The following is a 26,329-nucleotide window of genomic DNA, read 5'->3' as shown; positions in this document are numbered from 1 at the left end:
AAATTTTGCCAGTCCACATCTGAAAGAAGTGCCTGGCTTAGTAAATAATACAGGCTCAACAATAAAATATGATAAAATCTTTTAATATTTCAATAACAGTTGGGTTAGTAAATACTTTTGAAAGTATGATTATCAAATAATTTTGACTCAACTATTAAAACAAAGTTTAATTTTTTTATTACTATTTATATATATAATTATATAGTTTTTACTGTTATAATAAAATTAAAGTAAATAATCTATATAAATATTTTGATATTTTCAAAAAAAAATCTTTTTTTAAAAAATTGATATAATATTATAAGCAACAGTTATCTATATTTCATTTCTTTTGATTATCTTTTTAATATTTTTTGAAAAGAATCATCTATAATATATTATTTTTTTTATCAATAATTAATTTTCAAAGAAAACAACATTTTTCCATATTTGTATATTTATTAATACATTTATCTTTAGTATATTTTTTTAAATGCTAAGTTATAGTAACTTGGAAAAACGTTCATCTACTAAACTTTAGTACTTCCTCAAATTATTATGAATTTGAATATAAATTTATCAATATTTGATTAATAATAAAAATAATTTTATTTCCATTATTTTATTAATGTTTTTTAATATTGATAGAGGATATAAATTATTTTTTATATTATTAATAATATGGATAATTTATGATCTCAAAACTAGTCTTCAACAATTTAAACATTCATGTTCAATGACTTCTATGTGGAGATATCCACAGCTTTATGTAAGGAAATTTAATAAATTAATAATTTTTTTTAGTCTTTATATGAAAATAAAGATTTAAGATATAATTTTTATTTATATGGTGAAGGTCAATATTTTTATGAGTTATCACAAAGTCAAAATTTCAATGGTATTCCTATTATTTTTGTTCCAGGAAATGCTGCTGATGCCGCAATGGTTAGAAGTATTGGATCAATTTTACAAAATAAAACAGAACGCCTTCAATCACCCTTTCGATTTAATGTTTTTTCCGCTCATTTTAATGAAGAATTTAGTATATTTGATACAACAATTTTAAAACGTCAAGCAAAATTTCTTATAAATAGTATTATTGAATTAGAAAAATTATATAAAAATAAACGAAATAAAAAATATGTTTTATTGGGACATTCAATGGGTGGTATTGTAATAAAAATGGCATTGAAAAATTCAGAATGGTTAAGAAAAAATACAGCATTTATTTTAGTTATGGGTACAATGTTAAAAGATCATCCAATTAAAATTACTAATGATTTTATTAATATTTATCATCAAATTTCTTCTTTAAAAGATATACCGGTAATATCTATGCATGGAGGATTTATGGATGAATTGATAGAAGAATCATTGACTAAGGATAATAATTCATTAACTGTTGGTTATCAAGGTATTGATCGTGTTTGGTCGATGGCTGATCACAAATGTCTTGTTTGGTGTAATGAAGCACAACGATCTATTTCAAGACTATTATTTGAGTACGCAACAACTTCTGAAAAAAATATACCTCTAACAAAGTTTAATTCCCTTTTTCAAAGAATATTTAATTCATCAACATTCGATTACAAAATCATTAAACAACAGGAATTAGATGATAGTTATGAACAAATTAATAAAGGACTTTTAAATAAAAATGGATATATTTTCGCAATTGGAAAAATTAATTTTAACCTTCCATTACTGTATAAACATAAAAACAAAAATGACATAAATTTGTATCCTATAAAAACATACTTTTACAGTCGTCAAATGGAATATATTTATTCTCTTGAAACAATTGAAACAAATGAAAATTATTATAAAAATAAAAATACAAAAATTAAGGTAATAAAAAAATTAGAAATAGAAAATTTAAATCCTTCATTAATAAAGAAAAAATATAAATTTAAAGAAAAATCAGGATGTATAAAAGTTTTTACAATTCCATATTTATCTACAGAAATAATTTATAAAATTATATTAAAAAGTTCAAATGATTTAGTATCAAAAATTTATTTTAAGGGAGATAATCAACAGGCAATTTCTATGAATAATAAATTATTATTTAATTTTTTTGACAAAAATACAAAATCAGATGGTACATTATTTGTTATATCTAATTCTAAAACATTTTTTACCAATTCATCTATTGTAGAGTATGAACTTAATTACAAAATTGATTTTAGTTTAACAATATTAAGAGCAATCAAAATTAATATTTCTAATATTCCATTTTTATTATCATTTATGGTTATTTTATTTTCTTATGATACCAATTTATTGTTTAAAATATTGTCTATACAGATATTATTTTATACTGTAACGTAAGTTAATAATTATATCAATAATATATAAATATATTTTTTTTATTTTAGAAGTTCAATAATAAGTACAACTATTTTATTTTTAATTGGAATAGTTATTATTTATTGTCTTACCAATTTAGGTGAAACATTGGTAACAGTATCAGAAATATTAAATATTAATGATATCATCATTAAAATATATAGGTGGATGTATGAAAAAGTATCATATAATTTATTAATAACATTATGTAGCTTATTAAGCTTATTTTTTCAACCTTTATATCTAGTTTACTCATTAATTTCATTATTATTATCTCCAAACATTTTAATATTTTTTATTTCATTTATTTTGTATTTACCAACATATTTAATATTTTATCAATTACCGGATTTTACTTTTTCCTTCAAAGGTAACAGATTATATGAATGGTCAGCAATCATTCAACTTGTTTTCATGTACTTTTCAAGAAAAAAAAAAATCAATATTTCTCCATGGATATTTTTACTTCCATACTGGTTATTAATTACTTTTAATAATTCAATTTTTACTGTATGGGAATATATAATGATAGTACAAGCAACAAGTATTTCTTTAATGTTTTTGAAGATCAAAATAATTAAATTAAAAAATTCATAAAGATGTTTATGTATCAAAAAGTTCTTAATTATTTATTTAAAAAAAAAAAAAAACTCCGCCTTGGCATATTATTTATATATACATATATATTGTACATATATATATATATATATATATATTCATAATGAATAGTTTTAAAGATGAAGATCTATTACAGAAACACTACATTTTGAGACTTGTTCACGATAAAATCATTAATTATTTTTGTATAAATAAATTTTTTTTTTTGTTAATAATGTTATGAAAAAAAATCTATATATTTATAAATATAAATATATTTATTAAATATAATAAAATTATTATTTTATTTTAGCTTTTATATTTTATCTTGATTATAAATGTAACAAAAGATAAATATCTACCATTCACGACTTTATCATATTTCCTCTTTTAATAAAGATGATATCTTAAGATACCTGTAAAGCTATACCGCAAATAAAGGATAATTAGAGGATATTATATAAAGTAATATTGATAGAAAGAAATTATATATGTACATATTTTTGGTCCATGATGGGGGAGATGTAAAGTTAGGTTAATGTCAAGGATGAAGTTTTTCTAATACATCATTCTACACCTTTTGATATAAATAAATCCGGATAATTAAAGATTTTAAGAAAATGTTAATTAAAATGTCTTTAAAATGTTTTAAAATTTTAGTTATATAAAATTTTTAAATCAATTAAATAACTAAAAAATTTATTATATTTTTATATTTAATTTATATAATATTATATATTTAAATTTACCTATCAAAAATTCAATTTCTCTTGATCTTCTTTTACCATTTTATATTTTACCATAATTCTCTTACAATTAAATTATTTTTCCTTCAAAATTTAATTCTTCTTTTACCTTTTCCGATTTTCTTCATCATACTCTTATCTTCAAAATAATTGGATCGCGCAGTTGACTTTTTGGAAAAATTTATTATAAATGACAGTACAAAATAGTCTCCACACCTATACATTTATACACAATACTATTCATCTCCTCATTAATTTTTAGTATAAAATTACTTTTTTTTTTTAACATTAATTTCTTAATTACTTTTTATAGTTATATTTATCACTTTTTAATATTTTTATTTTAAAATTAGTTATGGAACATTAATAAATTAAAACTTTGATAATATATTACTAATTATGATTAAGAAACTAAATATGTATAACGTAACATTGATTGATTTTTATGGCATTATATCTTCTTTGCCTAATTGATAAATGTCATTCAAATTCTTTATCACTTTAATTACCTTACATCATAACCTTATAAATTAAAGATCATACTACATTGTTCTGTTTATTGGGAGTAAAGCCTATCATTTCCTATATATTATAACAATTACACAAACGCCATCTCATTTTGAATCATTAAAATTTAGCACCAAAACAAGTTTCCTATCATTTAACCCTTTCAAAAATAAACTGTCTTTTTATTGTAATATTTCTAAGTTCTACTTTCCATTGAGTTAAACAAATTATATATATATATATATTATTTTTACTACAAATAAAAAAAAAAAATCTTATATATTTTTGTAAACACCCTATTTTTTATTAATTTTTAATCTTTTGTTATAAGTAAATGAATATTAAAAATAATACTGTCTTATAAATTAAAACTGTTTAGATGACTTTTAATTATGATCATTAACATTTTCATAAAATAATTAAATTTTTTTTTTTCCTATTCTTTTTTGCACAAATCAGACGTCGATATGTTTTATATGTTACTGTCTCTTTTTATATAACTAATCCTACTTTTTTTTTTAAAATTTATATTATATTTTAATATATATGATATAAATATATATATATTCATTGATATTTATAATAAAATATAAAAGTTTATTAATATATGTCTGTGTATCTTCATTTAAATACAAAATTTTAATAAGTTTTAAATAATTGAAGAATGTCTGTGAATAAGATAGAACTATTCTTCACAATCTCTTCCTTTTTAAAAGCCATTGTTCAAATTGTATTATTATGAAGTGGTAGTAGGAAACTGATGATAGGCAAATAATACTAAGAAAGAAGGAGTGGTTATTTGTAATTAGTGATGGTCACAGATTAATGAAGAATAGTGAAGCTTATCTAAGTTTCTTTAAATGATTCCTTTTCTCAAGCTCCTTTATTAGAAGTTTTCTATTACTCTATCATTACGGTTCATTTCACTTTTTTTTTCTATCAATATTTTACCTCTCTTCTTCATCATAGAATAATTTTAAATATTGTTATTATCATATAAGCTTTGATTCTTAAAATTTTGTAAAGCAAGATTTTTATTAAATTTTTCTTATATAATAAATATCTGATTTTTATTTTTTAAAAAGCATTATACTTTATTATAAAAAAAAAATTTTTGTTTTTCAATTTATATTTATACATTTTTCAAGGTTTTTTTTCTACTATTTTTATTGTGATTGTATTGGTTTGTTATACATTTAACTGTTTTCTTTAATCTATATTATATTTATGATAAAATATTATAATAAAAAAAAAAGACAAACTATATAATGATTAAAAAATATATTATTTTAATTCATTACATATAAATAAGTAATCTAAAAATATTGTTCTAATCTTTTGAATATTCTCTTATTACAATTCTATTTTCTTTACACATAATATTAATTCTTCTTTCATTATATTTATATATTATTATTATTATTATTTTTTCTTTTTTTTTTTTTTGAAAATACATTAAAATTATAAACTAAAACTTTCTTTCTTTAAAACATGATTATTCCTTTTTAGGATATATTTATGTAGTGTGGAAGAAATTAAAATATTTTTACCCGAAACTTTTATTTCTTCTTTATCTCAATACAATTATATATCTCTCTTCTACTGGTGACCGGTAAAAAAGGTCATAGATTTATAAATTTTATAAAAAATCTAGAAACATAATAAATTGCACATTTAATTATATACTAAACTTTTACCTATTACAAATTTGACATAACTATTTCTAAAGATAACAAGATATAATTAATAAATTGCTAAATTATAAATATTATTTATAAATATAATTTTAAACATTTATAATCTTTTAATTTTACACCTTTTGATTTTCATGATTGTTTAGTTAAAATATATAATTCACATTGATTTATATATAAATTATAATAATAATAAAAAAAAATATTATGGTAGATGAATCACATAATTTGAAAAAGTATTTTATATTACTATTTTTTTTAATATAAAACTATTCAATAAAAATATTTCTATTTATAAAAAAAAAATTATTACAGATCATTTATGGCAAACTGTTATACTTTTGCCAAAACTCCACACCGAACAGCTACCAGTACATTTTTATTTTCTCTTCTATTATTATTTGTATATTTTAATTTATTTAAAGCCGAACGGCCTAAAACAGTTTTTATTCATAATGGTCATGGTATGTTTTTTTTATTAATAATATAAAAAAATTTATTTAACTAGTTATTTTATTTCATTTTATTATTTTTTTTTTCATCTTATTCTTAGTACAAATATTTTATATCTTTATAAAAAAGTTTATTTATCTATTAACTATATCATAAAACTTTTTTTTTTTTAAATAGTAATAACATTCATGTGATCATAAATACTTTACCAGTTAATTAATAATAATTTAAAATATTAGTCATTAAATATTTTTGATTTAGTTAATTAATAAAGTACGAGTTTTGATAACCGTATAATATCATCTAATTTACTTTTCACTTTTATTTACCATCTATTAGACAAATAAATTTTTCAATAACTTAGTACTTTTTGTTTTTTTAATTGTTAACATTTTAAGATGTTCAATTTTTTTTTTTTTTTGTCCATTCAAATATATATTTCTTATATTTAAAAAGAAAAAAAGATATATTCCACTTTAGTATTATTATTCTTACAAAAACAATAGAAAAAGCTTAATAAAAGTATATCACGAGAAAACTTTTTTATAAAATAAACTATTCATCATTATTGAAAATGACAATATTACTTTATATTTAAACTATACTATTTATTATTAATAAAATTTTGTACAATTTAAATAACTTACCATTAACAAATTTATCACATTTTCTAAAGTAATAAAAAATAAAAAAAAAATCACTATAAAGTTATTTAAATTGGAGAATTAAAGTAAATAACATATATAGACTTAAAAAAAAAAATTTTTAATATATAAAAGATTGTGTGAAAAGATTTTTATATAAAATACAATATACTACCTAATTATTCAGGGTAACCTTGAATACAATTTATTTTATAAAACAATTCATAAAGAAATTGTTTAATAATATGCTTCAATGATAATTGTATTTAAATTTTAAAAAAAATGTAAACTATTTTTAAGTAATATTCATATTTTATTGTTATATTTAAATTATCCTTTTTAATATGTTTAATTTTATATTATATATAATAATTAATTTTTCCTATAATTAATTTTGTATACTCATATAATGTTATGTATTATTATTGTTTTATAAATAGGTGATTTTTTTTTTATAAATTTACAACATTTTTTTGTCAGCAGGCCTTAGCCGTTCACATCGTGTAGAAGGAGCTTCATCAATTTCACTTACACACTCAACAACAGCCGGTGCATGTAATGAGGATGAATTTCGTTGTGATGATGGAAAATGTATTAGAAATGAGTGGCGCTGTGATGGTTCAGGAGATTGTATGAATGGAGAAGATGAACGTGATTGTCCTCATCCAGGTTGTAAGACAGATCAATGGCAATGTGATAAATATGAGTGGCATTCTGTTTCTTGTATTGCTGAGTATCAACGTTGTGATAATATTACTGATTGTTTTGATGGTTCTGATGAAAAAGATTGCCCCTCACCAATGGTTTCCTGTGATAATAATGATGGTTCTGTTTTTCAATGTGCTGATGGAAGGCAATGTTTTAATTCTAGTAAAATGTGTGATGGAATTTTTGATTGTAGAGATTTAAGTGATGAGAAAAGTTCATGTCGTGAAAATCATACAGCATGTTTTCAATATCAATTTAGATGTGCTGATAATACTCAATGTATTCAAAAGTCTTGGGTTTGTGATGGTACTAAAGATTGTGTTGATGGTAGTGATGAACCTGAAAGTTGTCAGTTTAAACCTTGTCAAGTAACTGATTTTCAATGTAAAAATAAAAGATGTATACCTAAAAAATTTCAATGTGATTTTTATGATGATTGTGGAGATTCTAGTGATGAAGAAAATTGTGGACATTATAAATGTTCACCACATAAATGGGCTTGTCCAAATTCAGGACACTGTATTGATGAAGTAAAACTTTGTGATGGTATTAGTGATTGTCCTGATTCAAGTGATGAAAAAAATTGTAGTTCTAATCTTTGCCATACATTAGGTTGCCAAACAGGATGTATTAAATCTCCAACTGGTGGTAAATGCACCTGTCCAAATGGTTATAAATTAGATGAAAGATTTCAAAGAACATGTTCAGATATTAATGAATGTAGTGAATTTGGATATTGTGATCAATTATGTGAAAATCATAGACCTGGATTTACATGTTCATGTAAAGGTGGTTGTTTTACACTTAAAATGAAAACAGCTGATCCTAATGGTGGAAATAGTACAATGAGAGGATACTGTACATCTCCAGATCCTGAACAAATGAGATTGTTTGTTGCTAGAAGAGAAGGTTTATATAAAATAAATCCATATTCTACAAGTGATGAAGCTAAAAAAATAACATCAGGAGAATTTTTGTATGGTGTTGATTATGATTATGCTGATAAAAAATTATTTTGGACAGATAGATTGGCACATGCAATATTTTCTGCCGATTTGAATGATAATGGAGATATTGATAAAATTAAAAAATTAGATTTAAAAAGTTTAATTTTTCCTAGAAATTTAGCTGTTGATTGGATAACAAAAAATTTATATATAATAGAATCAGGTTCAAGAAGAATTGATGTAACAAATTATGAAGGAGATCGTAGAACAGTTCTTATAGCTGATAGTTTAATATTACCATTAGATATTGCTTTAGATCCAATTCATGGTGAATTATTTTTTACTAATCAGCATAATATAGAAGCATGTTCTATGGATGGTTCTAATAGACGTGTTCTTGTTGATACACATACACATCAAGTTTCAGGAATTGTTGTTGATATTCCTTCTAAACGTGTATATTGGGTAGATCCAAAAGTTGATAGAGTTGAAAGTATAGATTATCATGGTAAAGATAGAAGAATTGTAGCACAAGGAATGCGTTCTGTTCCTCATCCATTTGGTTTAGCATTATTTGATGAAAATCTTTATTGGACAGATTGGACAAGACTAGGTGTTATAAAAGTTGAAAAATTTGGTTCTAATTCTGATATTATATGGACAAAGAAAGAAAATAATGTATTTCCAATGGGTATTGCTGCTTATCATTATGCCTCTCAACCAAATGAACAACAATCAGATTGTTATGATGTTAAAATTCATAATCCATGTAAAAATGCAGAATGTGAAGGAATGTGTGTTTTAAGTTCTTCAGATTCTACAAATATTGTTGGTTATAAATGTGCTTGTCCTATAGGACAACGTCTTGTTGGAGGAAGTAAATGTATTCCTGCAATTGATTATTTATTATTTAGTTCTAATAAAGTTGTTCGTGGTATATATCCCAAAATTCCAAATAATGCATTAGCTGAAGCTATTTTACCTATATCACCATCTTCTCAAAGAAGAATTGGTATGTACTTTGCAGTTGAATGTGATGTTCATGGAAATTCATTCTTTTATGCAGATATAATGGATAATACAGTTTTTAGAATAAAACCAGATGGTGAAGGTAATGCCCCAATTCTTGTAACACATAATGATGGATTAATTTCAATGTCATATGATTGGATATCAAAACAACTTTACTATATAGATAATATTAGAAATGCTTTAGAAGTAATAAAAGTTTCTGATCAAGGTTTATTAAATGCCGATCAATTAGAACATCGAAAATTATTAACAAATTTACGTGACCCAGTCTCTGTTGTAGTACATCCATGGAAAGGATATCTTTTTTATGCTGAAGCTGAAAGACCAGCAAAAATATATAGATGTAGCATGGATGGATCTGATTGTTTTGTTATTCGAAATATTTCATTAGGAAGACCATCTTCAATGACAATTGATTTTATTGAAAATCGTTTATATTTTTCTGATTCACTTCTTAAAATAATAGGTTCAATTAAATTTGATGGTTCTGATTATCAAAATATTCCTGTTGATGGAGCTATTCCTGTATCAATTGCTATTATGGATGAAGATTTATATTTTATTCATCAAAGACCATATAGTATACGTATGATTAATAAGAAAACAGGTGGTGATGGTAAAATTATTCGTGATTTTAGTAAAGAAGAAAGAAGTATATTTGGTATTAAAGCATGTAGTGAACAAAATCAACCTATTCCTGATTTATCAATTGATCATCCATGTCATAATCATGATTGTGGACATTTTTGTTTTGCTATACCACAAAATTCAACAAATGGTAATGAAGGAGAAGTTACAAAAAGATGTGGTTGTAAAGATTCATTTAAATTAGCTGAAAATGGTTTAACATGTGTTAGAGATACAACTGAAATAACAGAAATTACATGTCCAACAAATGGAACACATTTTCAATGTTCAAATGGTAGATGTATACCAATGGAATGGAAATGTGATGGTGAAATAGATTGTTTAGATGATGGATCTGATGAAATTGGTGAAGATGGTAAAAAATGTAGTGGTGATATAAAATGTCCAGAAAATACTATTAAATGTGAAATAACAAAACGTTGTATTAGTGCATTATATGGTTGTGATGGTGATAATGATTGTGGTGGTGGTGATTATAGTGATGAAGATCCAAAATATTGTAAAGAAGGTGAATCACCAGTATGTGGAGCAAAAAAATTCCAATGTGCTAATAAAAGATGTATACCAGAAGCATGGAAATGTGATTCAGATAATGATTGTGGTGATGGTAGTGATGAAGATTTAACTTTATGTCATAATCATACATGTACAGTAAATCAATTTTCATGTGGTAACTCTAGATGTATTCCTGTTTATTGGTTATGTGATGGTGATGAAGATTGTTATGATGGAACTGATGAAGATAAAGAAAGATGTCCACCTATTCAATGTAGAACTGATCAATTTAGATGTTCTAATAGTAGACAATGTATATCATTAAAAAATCTTTGTGATGGTCAAGATGATTGTCAAGATGGTTCAGATGAAGATTCTTGTCTTATTGAAAAAGGTAAATGTGCCGATAATCAATTTAAATGTGTTACATCTGGTATTTGTATACCAAAATCATGGCATTGTGATGGACAAAAAGATTGTGATGATGGTAGTGATGAACCTAGTAATATTTGTGGTATCAAAACATGCCCTAAAGATCATTTTAGATGTGATAATGGTAAATGTATTCTTTCATCATGGGTTTGTGATTCACAAAACGATTGTGAAGATGGTTCAGATGAAGATCCTAAAAATGGATGTAGCAGTGATAATAGTTATCAAACAGTTAGATGTCCATTTGAACATACACCTTGTATTAATGATCCTAATATCTGTATACCATTCCATCAACTTTGTGATGGTAAAGAACATTGTCCAGGTGGTACTGATGAAGGTGGTAGATGTTCAAGAGATTTATGTGCTGCTGATAGAGCTGGTTGTGCATTTAAATGTCATAATAGTCCTAATGGACCTATTTGTTCATGTCCAATTGGTGAAATGGTTGTTAATAAAACATCATGTGATCAAGAAAATGAATGTCTTGATCCAAAATCATGTTCACAAATTTGTACTGATGAAAAACATGGTTATAAATGTTCTTGTGAAGATGGTTATCAACTTAGTAGAGATAAAAAAACATGTAAAGTTTCTGAAAATCGTGATACTATGAGAGTATATGTTTCAAATAGAAATAGAATATATTGGTCTGACTCAAAACTTGATAATTGGAGAACATTTGCTGCACAAGTAGAAAACGCTGTAGCACTTGCATACGATTCAGTTTCAGAAAAAATATTTTGGTCTGATATTAGAGAAAAAAAAATTTTTTCAGCAACACTTAATGGAACTAATATTACTACTTTTATTAGTGAAGGTTTAGATATTACTGAAGGTATTGCAATAGATTGGATTGGAAGAAATTTATATTGGGTTGATTCATCTCTTAATACTATTGAAGTTGCAAATCTTGATAAAGAAGGTGCCCGTGCAGTTTTAATTCATGAAAATGTTGATCAACCACGTGGTATTGCACTTGATCCAAGAAAAGCATTAATGTTTTGGACTGATTGGGGACAAAATCCTCGTATAGAAAGAGCTAATATGGATGGTAGTGATAGAAAAATTATTGTTAATACAAAAATTTATTGGCCAAATACTATTGCATTAGATCTTACAACTAATAGAGTTTATTTTGCAGATTCAAAATTAGATTATATTGATTTTGTTAATTATGATGGTACTGGAAGACATCAAGTACTTGCATCAACTAAATTTGTTCAACATCCACATGCTTTAGCTATATTTGAAGATATGATTTATTATAGTGATAGAAGATTACAAAAATTACAAGTATATCCAAAATATCCAAATGGAACATTTGATGATTATCCATCACATAGTTTTTCTAAAGCACTTGGTGTTGTAGCAACACATCCACTTCTTCAACCTAAAAATGCAAATAATCCATGTAAAAATAATACTTGTAGTCATATATGTCTTCTTGGACCAAATAACAAATCTACATGCCTTTGTCCTGTTGGTATGATTCTTGATAGTTTAAAAAAGAATTGTATTAAAGATAACAAAGATTTTATTTTAATTATACAAAAAAATAATATTTATGGATATGATTTAGATAAATCATTAAATGGTACACCTGCTTTAGAAGGTATTGTTCCAATGGCTGGTTTATCTAATGCTTATGATGCTGATATTGATACTACTTCTGAAGAAATATATCATTTAGAAAAATCTTCAACTGCTAGATTATTAGGTGCAAGTGTTATAAGTATGGCAAGTATTTGGAAAACAGCAATTAATACAAATAATAAAACACAAATTTATGGAAGTACAATTCCTGATGATAATAATTGTATGGCATTTGATTGGAATGGAAAAAATTTATATATTGGTAATAAAATATCACAAAATATTGAAGTTTTAAGAGTAAGTGGTAATTCAAAATATAAAGCAACATTATTAACAAATGATCAAAGTCCAACAGCAGTTGCTGATCCTGTTGCAATAGCTGTTGATAGTGATCGTGGTTATATTTTTTGGCTTGATCGTGGTAATGGAGCTGTTTCACCTAAAGTTGGTAGAGCTGATATGGATGGAAAGAATGCTTTAGTTATTGTTAATAATGATCTTACAGAACTTGATCATATTGCTTTAGATACATCTGGTCAAAGAGTTTATTTCACAGAATCTAAAGCTGGAAGAATTACTTCTGTAACATATGATGGACAAGATAGACATTATGTTTTAAATGATGCAGGAAAACAACCAAATGCTTTAGCATTTATTGATAATAAATTATTCTACTCAGATTCAGCTTTTGATAAAATTTTTGTTGGTGATTTAACTAATCCCAGTACATTCATTGAATTTAAAGTATTTAAAAGTGATATTGAAAATCTTAATAATCTTAAAGCAATAAAAGTTTCACAATCAGGATCAACTCATCCATGTCGTATTAATAATGGAAATTGTGCACATCTTTGTATTCCAAGACAATTTAATCAATATTCATGTATTTGTTCATCAGGATACATAACTGAAGGAACTAATGGTTGTCGATTGTATGATGATTCATTCCTTCTTATAGCAACAAAAACACGTGTAACAGGAATACCATTAGATACAAGTAATGGAAAAGGTGTTGCTATACAACCAATTGGTGGTAATGGTATAACATCTATAGATATAGAACATGAAACAAAGTCAATATTTATTGCTGAATCTCAAGGTTCAAATAAAGGTATTTCACATGTATCAATAGGTGAAGGAGAAATAACACAAATTGTAAAAGATTCATTTGGTAATTTTGTTGTTAAAAGTATTGCTGTTGATTGGATTAATTATAATCTTTATTTTATTACTGCTGATGCAGACCGTAGTCATATTGAAGTTTGCCAATTAGATGGAAAATATAGAAAAATTATTCTTACTACAAAAACAGAAACACCATCATCAATTGCTGTTGATCCAATTGCTCGTTACATTTATTGGTCTGATCGTGGACAAAAACCTACAATTCAAAGAGCTTATTTAGATGGAAGTAATAGGCAAGTTATAGTACATGATGGATTAAAAGAACCTACTGATCTTATTGTTGATCCAAATACACATTATGTATATTGGACTGATGCTGGATTAGATGGTATTTTTAGAGTTCGAGGAGATGGTGGAACACCAGAACTTGTTAGAAGTGATATTGCTGAAGCAACTGGAATATCAATTCTTGGTCAAAATATGTATTGGACTGATAGTAGATTAGAAAAAGTTTTTATGGCAAGTAATAAACCAATTCAAGGAAATATGATAATGTCACCAACAACTATAGCAGCAGCTATACCTAATTTAGGTGATGTTGTAGTATTTGATCAATTATCTCAACCAAAATCTAGTTCACCTTGTCATATTACTGATAATCTTAGAAAAGCACCTTGTCCACAATTATGTTTTGCAATACCAGGAAGTCAAACACCAAATTGTGCTTGTTCTAGAGGAGTATTAAAAGGAAAAAGTTGTGAAGAACCAGATAGCTTTTTATTGTTTTCAGATGGTGATCAATTAGTTGATTATAATCTTGTACCAAATATTAAAGCACCACCACCATTAAGAGATCATCTTCCATCTATTTCAAATCTTCAAACATTTGATGTTGATGTTAATTTAAGAAGAGTTTTTTATGTAGAAGAAAATCCTGCAGGTACTAATATTTCATGGTTCCCAATGAATCTTCCATCATCTACAAGACAAGTACTTACACCAAATAAAGAAAAAAAATCCGTTGATTTAGCTACTAGACATATTTCTGATCTTAAATTAGATTGGCTTTCACAAAAACTTTATTGGACAACTGGAAGAACAGGAAAAATATTTGCAATTGATGTTCAAGGAAATCATTTAGCTTCTATAGCTACTGGTGATTGGACTTATGCACTTACATTAGATCCATGTTCAGGATTACTATTTTGGTCAGATTCAGGATATAAAGCTTCTGGTGGAGCTTATACACCAAGAATTGAAAGAGCAAATATGGCTGGTGGTGATAGAGAAATTCTTGTTTCTGAAAATATTTCACTTGCAGCAGCATTAACAGTTGATATGAAAGAACAACGTTTATATTGGGCTGATGTTAATAGACTTGTTATAGAATCTATTGGTTATGATGGTAAAGATCGACGTGTTATAGCTTCTGGTTATCGTGCTAAATCATTAGATATTTGGGATCATTGGTTATATTTATCAGATCCAATATCAAATGCTATTTTTAGAATGGATAAAGATACAGGTAATAATTATGAAATTGTTGCTTCTGATAGAAGAATTCCTGGAACAGTTCGTGTTTTCTCTTCAGATACTGATGTTAAATTAAGAAATCAATGGTGTGCTCTTCATACAGCAGAATTATGTAGAAAAAATAATGGTGGTTGTTCACAATTATGTCATCCAATTTCAACAGATATTGGTCTTTCAGCTACAAAAGTTCAATGTGGTTGTGCTGATGATTATGAATTAGTTCAACAACCAGGTGAAGATTATCCTACACAATGTGTTAAAAGAGAAAATGATCAAACATCATGTCAACCACCTTATAATTTCCAATGTGCATCTGATGGAAAATGTATACCATTATCTGATACATGTAATGGTGTTTCAGATTGTTCTGATGCTTCTGATGAAGAACAGTCATACTGTAATACACGATTCTGTCCAGAAAAATATTATTTATGTACTAATAGACGTTGTATAAATGAAGATTTACGTTGTAATGGAATTTCAGAATGTGGTGATGGATCAGATGAATTAGATTGTCCAACTACAGCTATATGTGGTGAAGGTATGTTCCAATGTGGAAATGGTCATTGTATCAATGCAACAACAAAAGTTTGTGATGGTCATTTAGATTGTCATGATGATACAGCTTCTGATGAAAATTCAACAACATGTCCAGGACTTCCAATAGATTGTAGAGGAGTTCGTATCAAATGCCCAAATACTAATATATGTATTCAACCAGCAGATTTATGTGATGGTTATAATGATTGTGGAGATAAAGCTGATGAAAATAAACTTTTCTGTATGAATCAACAACCTCCAAAACATTATGTTAGATGTCCAAATGGAAGACTCATACCAGAGACTTGGCAATGTGATGGTGATGCTGATTGTGAATCTTCTTGGGATGAAACTCATACAAATTGTACTGATAGTACAGGTAAAAAAATTTGTGTTGGTGAATATCTTTTCCAATGTAATAATGGTAAATGTATTTCAAAAGCTTTCATTTGTGATGGTGAATCTGATTGTGTAGATGGTTCTGATGAATCATCTATTCATGCTTGTGGTAATAGAACATGTTCTGAAGAAGAATTTCATTGTAAATCAAATGCTTTATTACCTCAACCAAAATATGAATGTATACCAAAATCGTGGGTTTGTGATGGTGAAGTAACATGTGCTAATGGTGAAGATGAAGCTGAAGAATTATGTGGAGTTTCTAGAAAAGATTGTAATAAAGGAGAATTTAGATGTAAAAATTCACATTGTATTCATGCTGCATGGGAATGTGATGGAGATGTTGATTGTTTAGATGGTAGTGATGAACATGCTAATTGTACTTATACAGCATGTCAACCAGAATTCTTCCAATGTGCAAATCATAAATGTATACCAAAAGGATGGAAATGTGATGGAAACTTTGATTGTGAAGGTGGTGAAGATGAAAAAGATTGTACTAGTGATCAAACATCAGAAGGAATTGATTTTAGTTCATGTCCTTCAGGACAATTTGCCTGTACAAGTGGTGAATGTATTGATGAGAAAAAAGTTTGTGATAGAAATTATGATTGTCAAGATAGAAGTGATGAATCATCTTCATGTTTTGTTAATGAATGTGAAATATCAGATAGTCATCTATGTGAACAAAAATGTGTTGATTTAACAATAGGATATAAATGTGAATGTTTTGATGGTTTTAGAATAAATGAAAAAGATAAGAAATCATGTATTGACATTGATGAATGTTCTGAAGGAAAAAGTGGATGTTCACAATATTGTGAAAATAAAATAGGTGATTTTAAATGTTCATGTGGAAATGGTTATGAATTAAATAGAAATGAAATGAGTTGTAAAAGAATTAATTCTGATGAAACACCATTCCTTATATTAGCAAATAAACATTATGTTAGAAGATTAACAACAGATGGTAAACAATATGAATTAATAGCAAGAGGTTTTGAAAATGTAGTTTCACTTGATATAGATATGGTAAATAAGGAAGTATATTTATTAGATTCAGGAAAACTTCGTATGTACAAAGTAAGTCTTGATCAAATAAATGGACCAATAAAAGATTATGAAACAATTGTTAGACATAATGTTTATGGAACTGAAGGTATTGCAATTGATTGGATTGGTAGAAAATTATATATGTTAAATAGACAAGAAAGATCACTTAAAGTTTGTGAATTAAATGGTAGATATTGTAAAACATTGATAAGAGATCGTATTCAACAACCTAAAGCTATTGTTGTTCATCCAAAAAAAGGTTTTCTATTTTTCTCAGAATGGTCATTATCACCATATATTGGTCGTATAGGTTTAGATGGTTCTCCAGAAAAGGATGATCCTATTGTAAAGATAGCTGAAAATGATCTTGGATGGCCAAATGCATTAGCAATTGACTATTATACTGATAAATTATATTGGGGTGATGCTCATTTAAATGAAATTGGTTTTATGAATTTTGATGGTACTCATAGACGTAAATTGGCTTCTAAATTAACTTCTCATGTTAGTAGTATGATTATTTTTGAAGATTATGTTTATTGGAGTGATTGGAATTTAAGACAAATTATTAAGGCAGATAAATGGACTGGTAATAATGAAACAGTTCTTGAAAGTACTTTACAACTTCCAAATGATCTCAGAATAGCACATAGTTTAGCTAAACCAATGTATGATAATCCATGTGGTTCTAATAATGGTGGTTGTTCACATCTTTGTTTAATAAAAGAAGGTGGTGAATCATTTACATGTTCATGTCCAGATCAATTTACTCTCCAATCTGATAATAAATCTTGTCAAGCTAATTGTACAGAAAGACAATTTTCTTGTGGAGGTGAAGATGCTAAATGTATTTCAAAATTATGGTATTGTGATGGGGAACGTGATTGTGCAAATGGAGAAGATGAACCTGGACCAGAAATTTGTGGTGTTCGTGTTTGTCCAATAGGAGAATTTCAATGTAAAAATCATAACTGTACAAGACCATTTACTTTATGTGATGGAATAGATGATTGTGGTGATGGTAGTGATGAAGTTGATTGTGATAAACCATGTGATCCATGGATGTTTAAATGTAAAGATACAGGAAAATGTTTACCAAAACATTTCTTATGTGATGGTGATAGAGATTGTAATGATGGTAGTGATGAAGATGATATTATTTGTAAAGTTGAAACTAAAAATTGTACTGCAGAACAATTTAGATGTAATAATAAAAAATGTATACCAAAAGCATTTGTTTGTGATAATGATGATGATTGTGGTGATCTGTCTGATGAACCAAATGAATGTGTTAATGTTGAATGTAAGAAAGGATGGAGTAGATGTGCATCAAGTTATCGTTGTATACCTGATTGGGCATTTTGTAATGGACAAGATGATTGTAGAGATGGATCAGATGAAGTTCTTTCTAGATGTCCAGCATGTGATGAAGTTGGAGAATTTAAATGTCCTTCAACTGGAAAATGTATACCATTAAGATGGAAATGTGATTCAGAAAATGATTGTGGTAATAATGAAGATGAAACAGATCCATCATGTGGTGGTACTTCTAGACCATGTTCTGAATCAGAATTTAGATGTAATGATGGAAGATGTATACCAGAAAGTAAAGTATGTGATGGAACAATACAATGTATTGATGGATTTGATGAACAAAATTGTAATAAAAGACAATGTCGTGAAGGATATAGACAATGTGCTGAAGATGGTACATGTATTCCTGAACATAAATGGTGTGATAGAAGAAGAGATTGTCCAAATGCATCAGATGAAACAAGTTGTCATGGTAATATAACAAGAAGATCATGTACAGAATTTGAATTTGAATGTGGTGATTCAGTTTGTATTCCTAAGAAATTCCAATGTGATGGAGATTTTGATTGTTCTGATAAATCAGATGAAACTAATGATCAATGTAAATCAGCTCAATGTTTACCACCACTTAGATTTAGATGTGCACATTCAAGATTATGTCTTAATGTACTTCAATTATGTAATGGTATAAATGATTGTGGTGATAATGATTTTTCAGATGAACATCTTAATATGTGTGATAGTTTTGTTGGTTATGATGAATGTAGCTCTGATGAATTTAAATGTTCTAATAGAAAATGTATTAAAATTGATAATGTTTGTGATCATGTTGATCATTGTGGTGATGGTAGTGATGAAATAGGATGTGCTAAAGCTAAAGGAAAAACATGTACATCATCAAAAGATAATGGTGGATGTAGACATTTATGTACAGATGTTAAAGATGGCTATTTTTGTCATTGTAGAGATGGATATCAACCAGATCCTGATAATCCATTTGATTGTGTTGATATTGATGAATGTAAAGGAAATAATACATGTACACAATCTTGTCTAAATACAAAAGGTGGATATCTTTGTAGATGTTTAGAAGATTATGAAAATTCTGTATTTGTTGGAGCAATGTCAGGTAAAGATTGTAGAGCAAAAGGTGATCCAGCACAAGTTATTATAGCAGCTGATGATGAAATTGTAGAATTACATTTATCTGGTGGTAAAGGAGTTAATAGGCATGCTGTAGCAAATGCTGCTGATACAACAGGACAAAATGATATTATAGGTGTAGAATTTGATCCAAGAAGAGAATTAATGTTTTGGATTGATATTACACAAAAGAAAATTTTTAGATCTGCATTACCTAAAGGTAATCAAAGTCATGCTGGACAACCACTTGAAATTGATTTTACATCACTTGGAATTACACCATCAGCTATTAGTGTTGATTATGTTACAGGAAATCTTTTTATTGCTACAATAAGTGATGATGCAAGTACATCAAGTCTTATTGCTAGAAAAAAAAGAATGTCTGAACCAATTAAAAATACTGGTGCTATATATGTAGCAAAGAATGATGGAAGATATTTTACAAAACTTATTGGTTCACGTTTAGAAATGCCAACAGCAATTGTTACATTACCATCAATTGGAAGAATTTGTTTTTCTGATAGTGGTATGAGTGCTAAAATTGAATGTTCTGATATGGATGGAAGAAAAAGAAGTATACTTGCTAAAGAATTAGTTTTTGCTCCATCTAGTATGACAGTTGATGAAGGAAAAGGAAACAGAATTTATTGGACTGATCCAAAATATCATAAAATTGATTCAATTCTTCCAGATGGTTCAGATAGAAAAGTTATTGTTAAAGATAGAAAAACACCTTATGCTGTAGATGTATTTGAAAATAATCTTTATTGGGGAAGTAAAGAAACTAAAACATTATATGTTCAAGATAAATTTGGTAGAGGAAGACTTTATGTTTTAGCTTCTGGATTAGAAGATATTCATGCAATTCGTATTCAACAAAGATTTGCCAAAGATACTAAAAGAATTGAGGGTTCATGTAAAACAAGTGAATGTTCACATATTTGTGTGGAACTTCCTAATAATGGTTTCCATTGTATCTGTCCAGAAGGAAATCTTCAAAGTGATGGTAAAACATGTTCTGCATCAAAAGTTGAAGCATTAGAAATGCCTCAACAATGTAAATGTGAAAATGGTGGTGTTTGTATGGTAAATGGATTATGTGATTGTGGTGATATGGAAGGTGAATATTGTCAAAAAGGTTCTTCTGTTACCAAACAATTAATTGGATCATTTAGAAGTGGTGCATTAGTTGGAATTTTATTAATGATAATAGCTTTAATAATAATGGGAGTTATAGCTTTCTTAGCAATAAATGCTTACCAAAAAAAATGGTTATTATTTAAAAAGAAAGAAGGAAATGATCCCAGTGTATCTTTTAGTGGTAATGTAATATCCTTCTCTAATCCAGTATTAGAAAATAAACAAAATGAACCAACACAAATAGAATACCAAACAGCTACATTGACAGCTGTATCAACAGATGAAGGAACACCTTCAAGTACAACATTTTCTAATCCAGTATATGATCTTGAAGCTAATGATAGTTTAGAATTAGCACCAACTTCGTTTAAAAATCATACCCCAGTAATTGATAATAATATTCATAAAGATAAAAAAAATATAGAACCAATGACTGTTGAAAATCCTTTGGCAGATTTAGATGAAATTAATCATATAATTGAACCACCATTTAATGCAACAACATCAAGAGGTGATTTTTTAAAAAATCCAACAGTTCCACCACGTCCAATTAAAGGATTAGAAAAAGACAAAACACATCTTGTACCAGACCAAATATCGGATGTGTAAATTTAATTAATCAAAATTTATTTCAAGAATATGCATAATATCATTTTACGCCATATATTTTATTATTTTTAATTAAAATTTAGTTATTTTTTACACTTTGCCTTACTTTATTGGCTTACCATGCGTGTATTAATTCCAAAATATATATATTGTTAATTATTTTCATTAATACTGATTGATGAGTAAATAAATCTTAAAATTAAAATTTTTTTTTATTTTTAAATAATACTAAACAATTTTAGTAAATACTTTTATTTGGATATTATAAAAAAAGTTAGATGATATAGTAATTTATCATAAAGGTATAAAATAATTTTTTCTATGTTATAAATAAATAAAAAAAAATTTTATAAATCAACATTTTAATTTTTTTTATTTTCAATTCTTCTGGAGTTATAAAAAAAACATATAATTAAAAATCGAAAAGATGTTATACGTTGTATGTTGAAAACATTTGAAAATTGAAGAAACGTTTCGAAGGAACATATGTATACAAAAGGTTAAAAAAGTTTAGCACATTAGTATCTGTATTATTAAAATTTATGAAAACATTTTCAAAAAGTTTTTTACAAAATATGTATCTTGTAATAAAAGTTATTTTTTCTAATACATTTAAATTTTTGTCTAATATTTTATCATACATTTTAAATTTAACTTTTGTCATAATTTTTTATGAAATAAATTAAGAAATAGGAGAAATTTTGTACTTGATTGACTTATTAATTATTATTAGAAAATTTAATAAAAATATTATATTTATTCACTATTTATAAATCAGTTGAATATTAAGCTATTATAATTTAATAACACTGGTTATTATTTGTCTATTGATTCTATTTTTTATTTTATTTTTTGTTCTCTCCTTTTTTATCTTCTTTTTTTTCTTCCTTTTTATCTTCCTTTTTATCTTCTTTTTTATCCTCTTTTTTTTCTTCTTTTTTTTCTTCTTTTTTATCTTCTTTTTTGTCTTCATTTTTATTTTCAATACTTTCATTAGTTGAAATTTTCTTTTCTTCTCTTGAATTATTTAGAGTCTTAGCTTCTTGTGCTGTAGACTTAGAGGCTTGAATAAAATCAGATCCATCCTCTTTTTGAAATAAACACCACATTCTTTTAACACCTTGGTAACTAAAACTTCCAACCCATACTTTTTTTGGTGGTCGAGAATCTGAACATTTAGCATGATAAAAGGCAAAAAAATGTTTGTAAGATTCAGGAACTGTTTTACATATAAAAGCAATTTGAATCATCTGACTCGAGTTTGGTGGAATATATCCAAGTGGTGGTCTTACCCGAAATATTTCATTTGAAGTACACTTTATTTTATAAATTTGTCGTTCACTTGTAGTATTATCTATACGAAGTTTAATAAGACAAACTTTTTTATCAAGATCATCATTTTTAAAAATAAGTTCACTTTCAGGATCTGTTTTAAGTTGAAATTCAGGTTCACCGGCTTTATTTGCAAGATCCTTAAGTGGTTTGGCAACCATCTTAATATAACGTTAATAAATAATTGAATCTATTTTATTATTATTTTAAATTACAAATTTTAATTAACTTTGAATATTTTAATATTAATATTTATTTGAATTTATCAAAATTTATTCATATTCAAAATTATTTTTTTTTAATTTTACAAAAATTTATGTTAATAAAATAATAGAAAAGTTTTTAAAAATTTTATCATTCAATTTTTTTTATAAATTGAAATGATACAAATGTAATATTTTAGATAAATATATTAAATAATTTAAAAATACTTTTATTTTGTTTAAATGTCACCTTATGTCAAAAAAAAATAATTAGTCAATGTTTACAGCATTATTAACTTTTTAATGATATTCTTAACGTATAGGAAATTTGAAATTTCCTCGTTTTGTAAAATATTTATGTATTAGTACATATTTTAGATTAATACGTTTTATAGGATCATATATAAGCATTTTTTCTAGTAAATCTATACCATCACGATTTAAATAATATTCAAGTTTTCCTCCAAAACTTTTTTTTTTCCATTTTGGAAAGTTTGGATTATAATTTTGAAGTGATTCAATCTGAGGCCAAATTGATGGTGTTGGTGTACCTAATTGTTTAAATATTTTATATAATTGGTCAATTTCAGAATCTCCACTAAAAAGAACAACATTAGAGGCCATTTCTGCAAATATACATGCAATAGACCAAACATCTACTGCTGTTGAATATTTTTCTGATCCAAGCATAATTTCTGGTGAACGGTACCATAATGTTACAATCTATTAAAATTATTATAATTAATATAAGTAAAAAAAAAACTGTTTTACCTCATGAGTATATGCACGAAGTGGAATTCCCGTAGTTCTAGATAATCCAAAATCAGCCAGTTTTATACAACCTGAATTGTCAACTAATATATTTTGTGGTTTTAAATCACGATGTAATATTCTTCTTTGATGACAAAAACACATAGCTAGACAAATTTGATACATAAAATTTTCAACAATTTTTGGTTCTAATACTCTACCATTTGTATTTCTATCCATATATTTTTTTAAATCCATTGATAAAAATTCAAATACAAGATATATTTTATTAGGTTGAATGATTACTGCTTCAAGTGAAACAATATTAGGATGTTTTAATTCTCGAAGTATTGCTATTTCTCTTACTGTTGTTTGTGGGATTCCTTCCTCATCCTCTCCAATTCGAATTTTTTTAAGTGCAACAATAGTTCCACTAAATTTATGTCTTGATTTATATACAACACCATATGCACCTTCTCCAATTCTTTCTATGTTAATAAAATCATCGATTAATAATTGTTTTTCTTTATTTAAAAGCATTTTTTTTTAAAATAATGTGTTAATATTAATTTATTATAAACTTTGGAATATTAAATGAAATGATTTATTTTTTTATGACATTGTAAAACAATAAATATATTAACATTTAAATAATTGTTTTGTTATTTAAATTTTTGTAAAACATTAAAATTTTATAAAAAAAAATATGATTAATTTTTATAGAAGTAAAAAAAGTATTTTTAAATTTAACTTTTTAAAAACAATAATTAACCTAAAAAAAATAATGTAAAATAATAAAAATAATATAAAGAAAACAAAAATATTAGTTAAATATATTAAAATCTTAACGTGTATTTAAAATATACTGGTAATCAAATTTATGTTTAATTTTTTACATTATAAATTAAAATTAATTTTATTTAAAACATGTTTTTCTTGGGTTTTTTTTATTATGCCCGATAGTAGTCAACATTCAAATTATGTTGAAGAAAATAAGGAGCAAAAAATAGGAAAAAAACATCACAACGGAAATATAATTAAAAGAATTGAAAAAATGGAAGGTGAATCAAAATTAACAAAAATAAAAAAAGAAGAAGGTAATGCTAGAACATTAATTCAAGCTTGGTGTAATAGAGCATTCCAAAAAAAGGTATCAGGACTTCGTGAAGAATTTGTATCATTACGTCGTTATGTTCCTAAAGGTATTACAATAAAAGCATTTCTCTCGAATCCAGGTCTTTGTAGATATAAAGATGTCCCAACAAGTGATGCCAATAGGTATGTTATATTTGTTTTTTTTTTCTTTAAAAATTAATAAATTTTTAACTAAAAAATATAATAAATTTTAGAGTTATATTAATTAATAAAGGAGTTGAACAATTTATTCATGCTAATTATACCTCGACACCATTTAGCAACAAAAGATTTATATGTACTCAAGGACCAATGGATTGTACAATTTCTCATTTTTGGTTAATGGTATGGCAAGAAGAAGTTGAAAATATTATAATGCTTTGTAATATTATTGAAAAAGGGCAAAAAAAATGTTCACAATATTATCCAATTACTCCTGGTACATCAGAAACTTATGATGATTATACTGTAAAACTTGTTGAATCAAAAATTTTATCAAAAGATGCAGATACAGTTAAAAAAAATATAATATTATTATCAAAAAAAGGTGAAACTGGAACGAGAACAGTATTTCATTATCATTGGCAGGATTGGCCAGATAGAGGTGCTCCACCAATTAATGCAACACCATTCTTTATTTTATCTGCTGTCCGTGGAACAAAAAGACCTATTGTTGTTCATTGTTCTGCTGGAATCGGAAGAACAGGAACAATTGTTGCTATAGAATATGTCTTGGAACGTTTTAGTTGTGGACAAAGTTGTGAAGCTATGGATCAAATTTTAAAAGATATGAGAGATCAAAGGGCATATAGTATTCAAAATGAATATGTAAGTTAATTTATTTATTTTTTTTTAGTAAATATATACATATATATTTTTAAGCAATATATGTATATTCATCGTGTTTTAATGTATTATATATTTGAAAGAGGAGGAAAAGTAACAAATGAAGATGTTTTAAAAAATTATAAAACATTTTGTGATGATTACAATTCAATGGTTAATAATATATAAAAACAGATTTTTTCAAAGAATTTTTCAACAATAATTATAATTACATTTTAATAATATAATTTTCATATGTGATTGACAAAAAAAAAATTTTATTTAATATAAAAATTGAATTTATAGGATATATAACATATAAATAAAAAGAAAGTAGTAACTAAAATATTTAATATATATTATTTAACATCAAATTATATATTTTTTTTTAATAATATTAAT

General features: G+C 25.8%; 5 protein-coding genes across 5 annotated transcripts; 3 read left to right on the top strand and 2 right to left on the bottom strand.

The window, feature by feature from the left end:
- Nucleotides 1-607: 607 nt before the first annotated feature.
- Nucleotides 608-2,925, top strand: SRAE_2000177300 (GPI inositol-deacylase; the record flags this gene model as incomplete). Its single annotated transcript, XM_024652764.1, has 4 exons — nucleotides 608-748; nucleotides 784-1,827; nucleotides 2,005-2,306; nucleotides 2,358-2,925. The coding sequence occupies 4 exons, from the start codon at nucleotides 608-610 to the stop codon at nucleotides 2,923-2,925; spliced, it is 2,055 nt and encodes a 684-aa protein (XP_024506308.1).
- A 3,269-nt stretch (nucleotides 2,926-6,194) lies between these two features.
- SRAE_2000177200 (Megalin) lies at nucleotides 6,195-21,683 on the top strand (the record flags this gene model as incomplete). Its single annotated transcript, XM_024652763.1, has 2 exons — nucleotides 6,195-6,336; nucleotides 7,450-21,683. 2 exons carry the CDS (start codon nucleotides 6,195-6,197, stop codon nucleotides 21,681-21,683), a joined length of 14,376 nt encoding a protein of 4,791 aa, XP_024506307.1.
- Nucleotides 21,684-22,528: 845 nt separating this feature from the next.
- Nucleotides 22,529-23,176, bottom strand: SRAE_2000177100 (MSP domain and PapD-like domain-containing protein; the record flags this gene model as incomplete). Its single annotated transcript, XM_024652761.1, has 1 exon — nucleotides 22,529-23,176. One exon carries the CDS (start codon nucleotides 23,174-23,176, stop codon nucleotides 22,529-22,531), a length of 648 nt encoding a protein of 215 aa, XP_024506306.1.
- A 354-nt stretch (nucleotides 23,177-23,530) lies between these two features.
- Nucleotides 23,531-24,508, bottom strand: SRAE_2000177000 (Cyclin-dependent kinase 1; the record flags this gene model as incomplete). Its single annotated transcript, XM_024652760.1, has 2 exons — nucleotides 23,531-23,941; nucleotides 23,990-24,508. 2 exons carry the CDS (start codon nucleotides 24,506-24,508, stop codon nucleotides 23,531-23,533), a joined length of 930 nt encoding a protein of 309 aa, XP_024506305.1.
- Nucleotides 24,509-24,920: 412 nt separating this feature from the next.
- On the top strand, nucleotides 24,921-26,116 carry SRAE_2000176900 (Protein-tyrosine phosphatase, receptor/non-receptor type domain and Protein-tyrosine/Dual specificity phosphatase domain and Protein-tyrosine phosphatase, catalytic domain-containing protein; the record flags this gene model as incomplete). Its single annotated transcript, XM_024652759.1, has 3 exons — nucleotides 24,921-25,246; nucleotides 25,318-25,930; nucleotides 25,985-26,116. The coding sequence occupies 3 exons, from the start codon at nucleotides 24,921-24,923 to the stop codon at nucleotides 26,114-26,116; spliced, it is 1,071 nt and encodes a 356-aa protein (XP_024506304.1).
- Between the last annotated feature and the right edge of the window lie 213 nt (nucleotides 26,117-26,329).

The sequence above is a fragment of the Strongyloides ratti genome (genome assembly GCF_001040885.1).
Source record: "Strongyloides ratti genome assembly S_ratti_ED321, chromosome : 2".
Classification (NCBI taxonomy): domain Eukaryota; kingdom Metazoa; phylum Nematoda; class Chromadorea; order Rhabditida; family Strongyloididae; genus Strongyloides; species Strongyloides ratti.
This window is presented reverse-complemented; position numbering and strand designations above follow the sequence as displayed.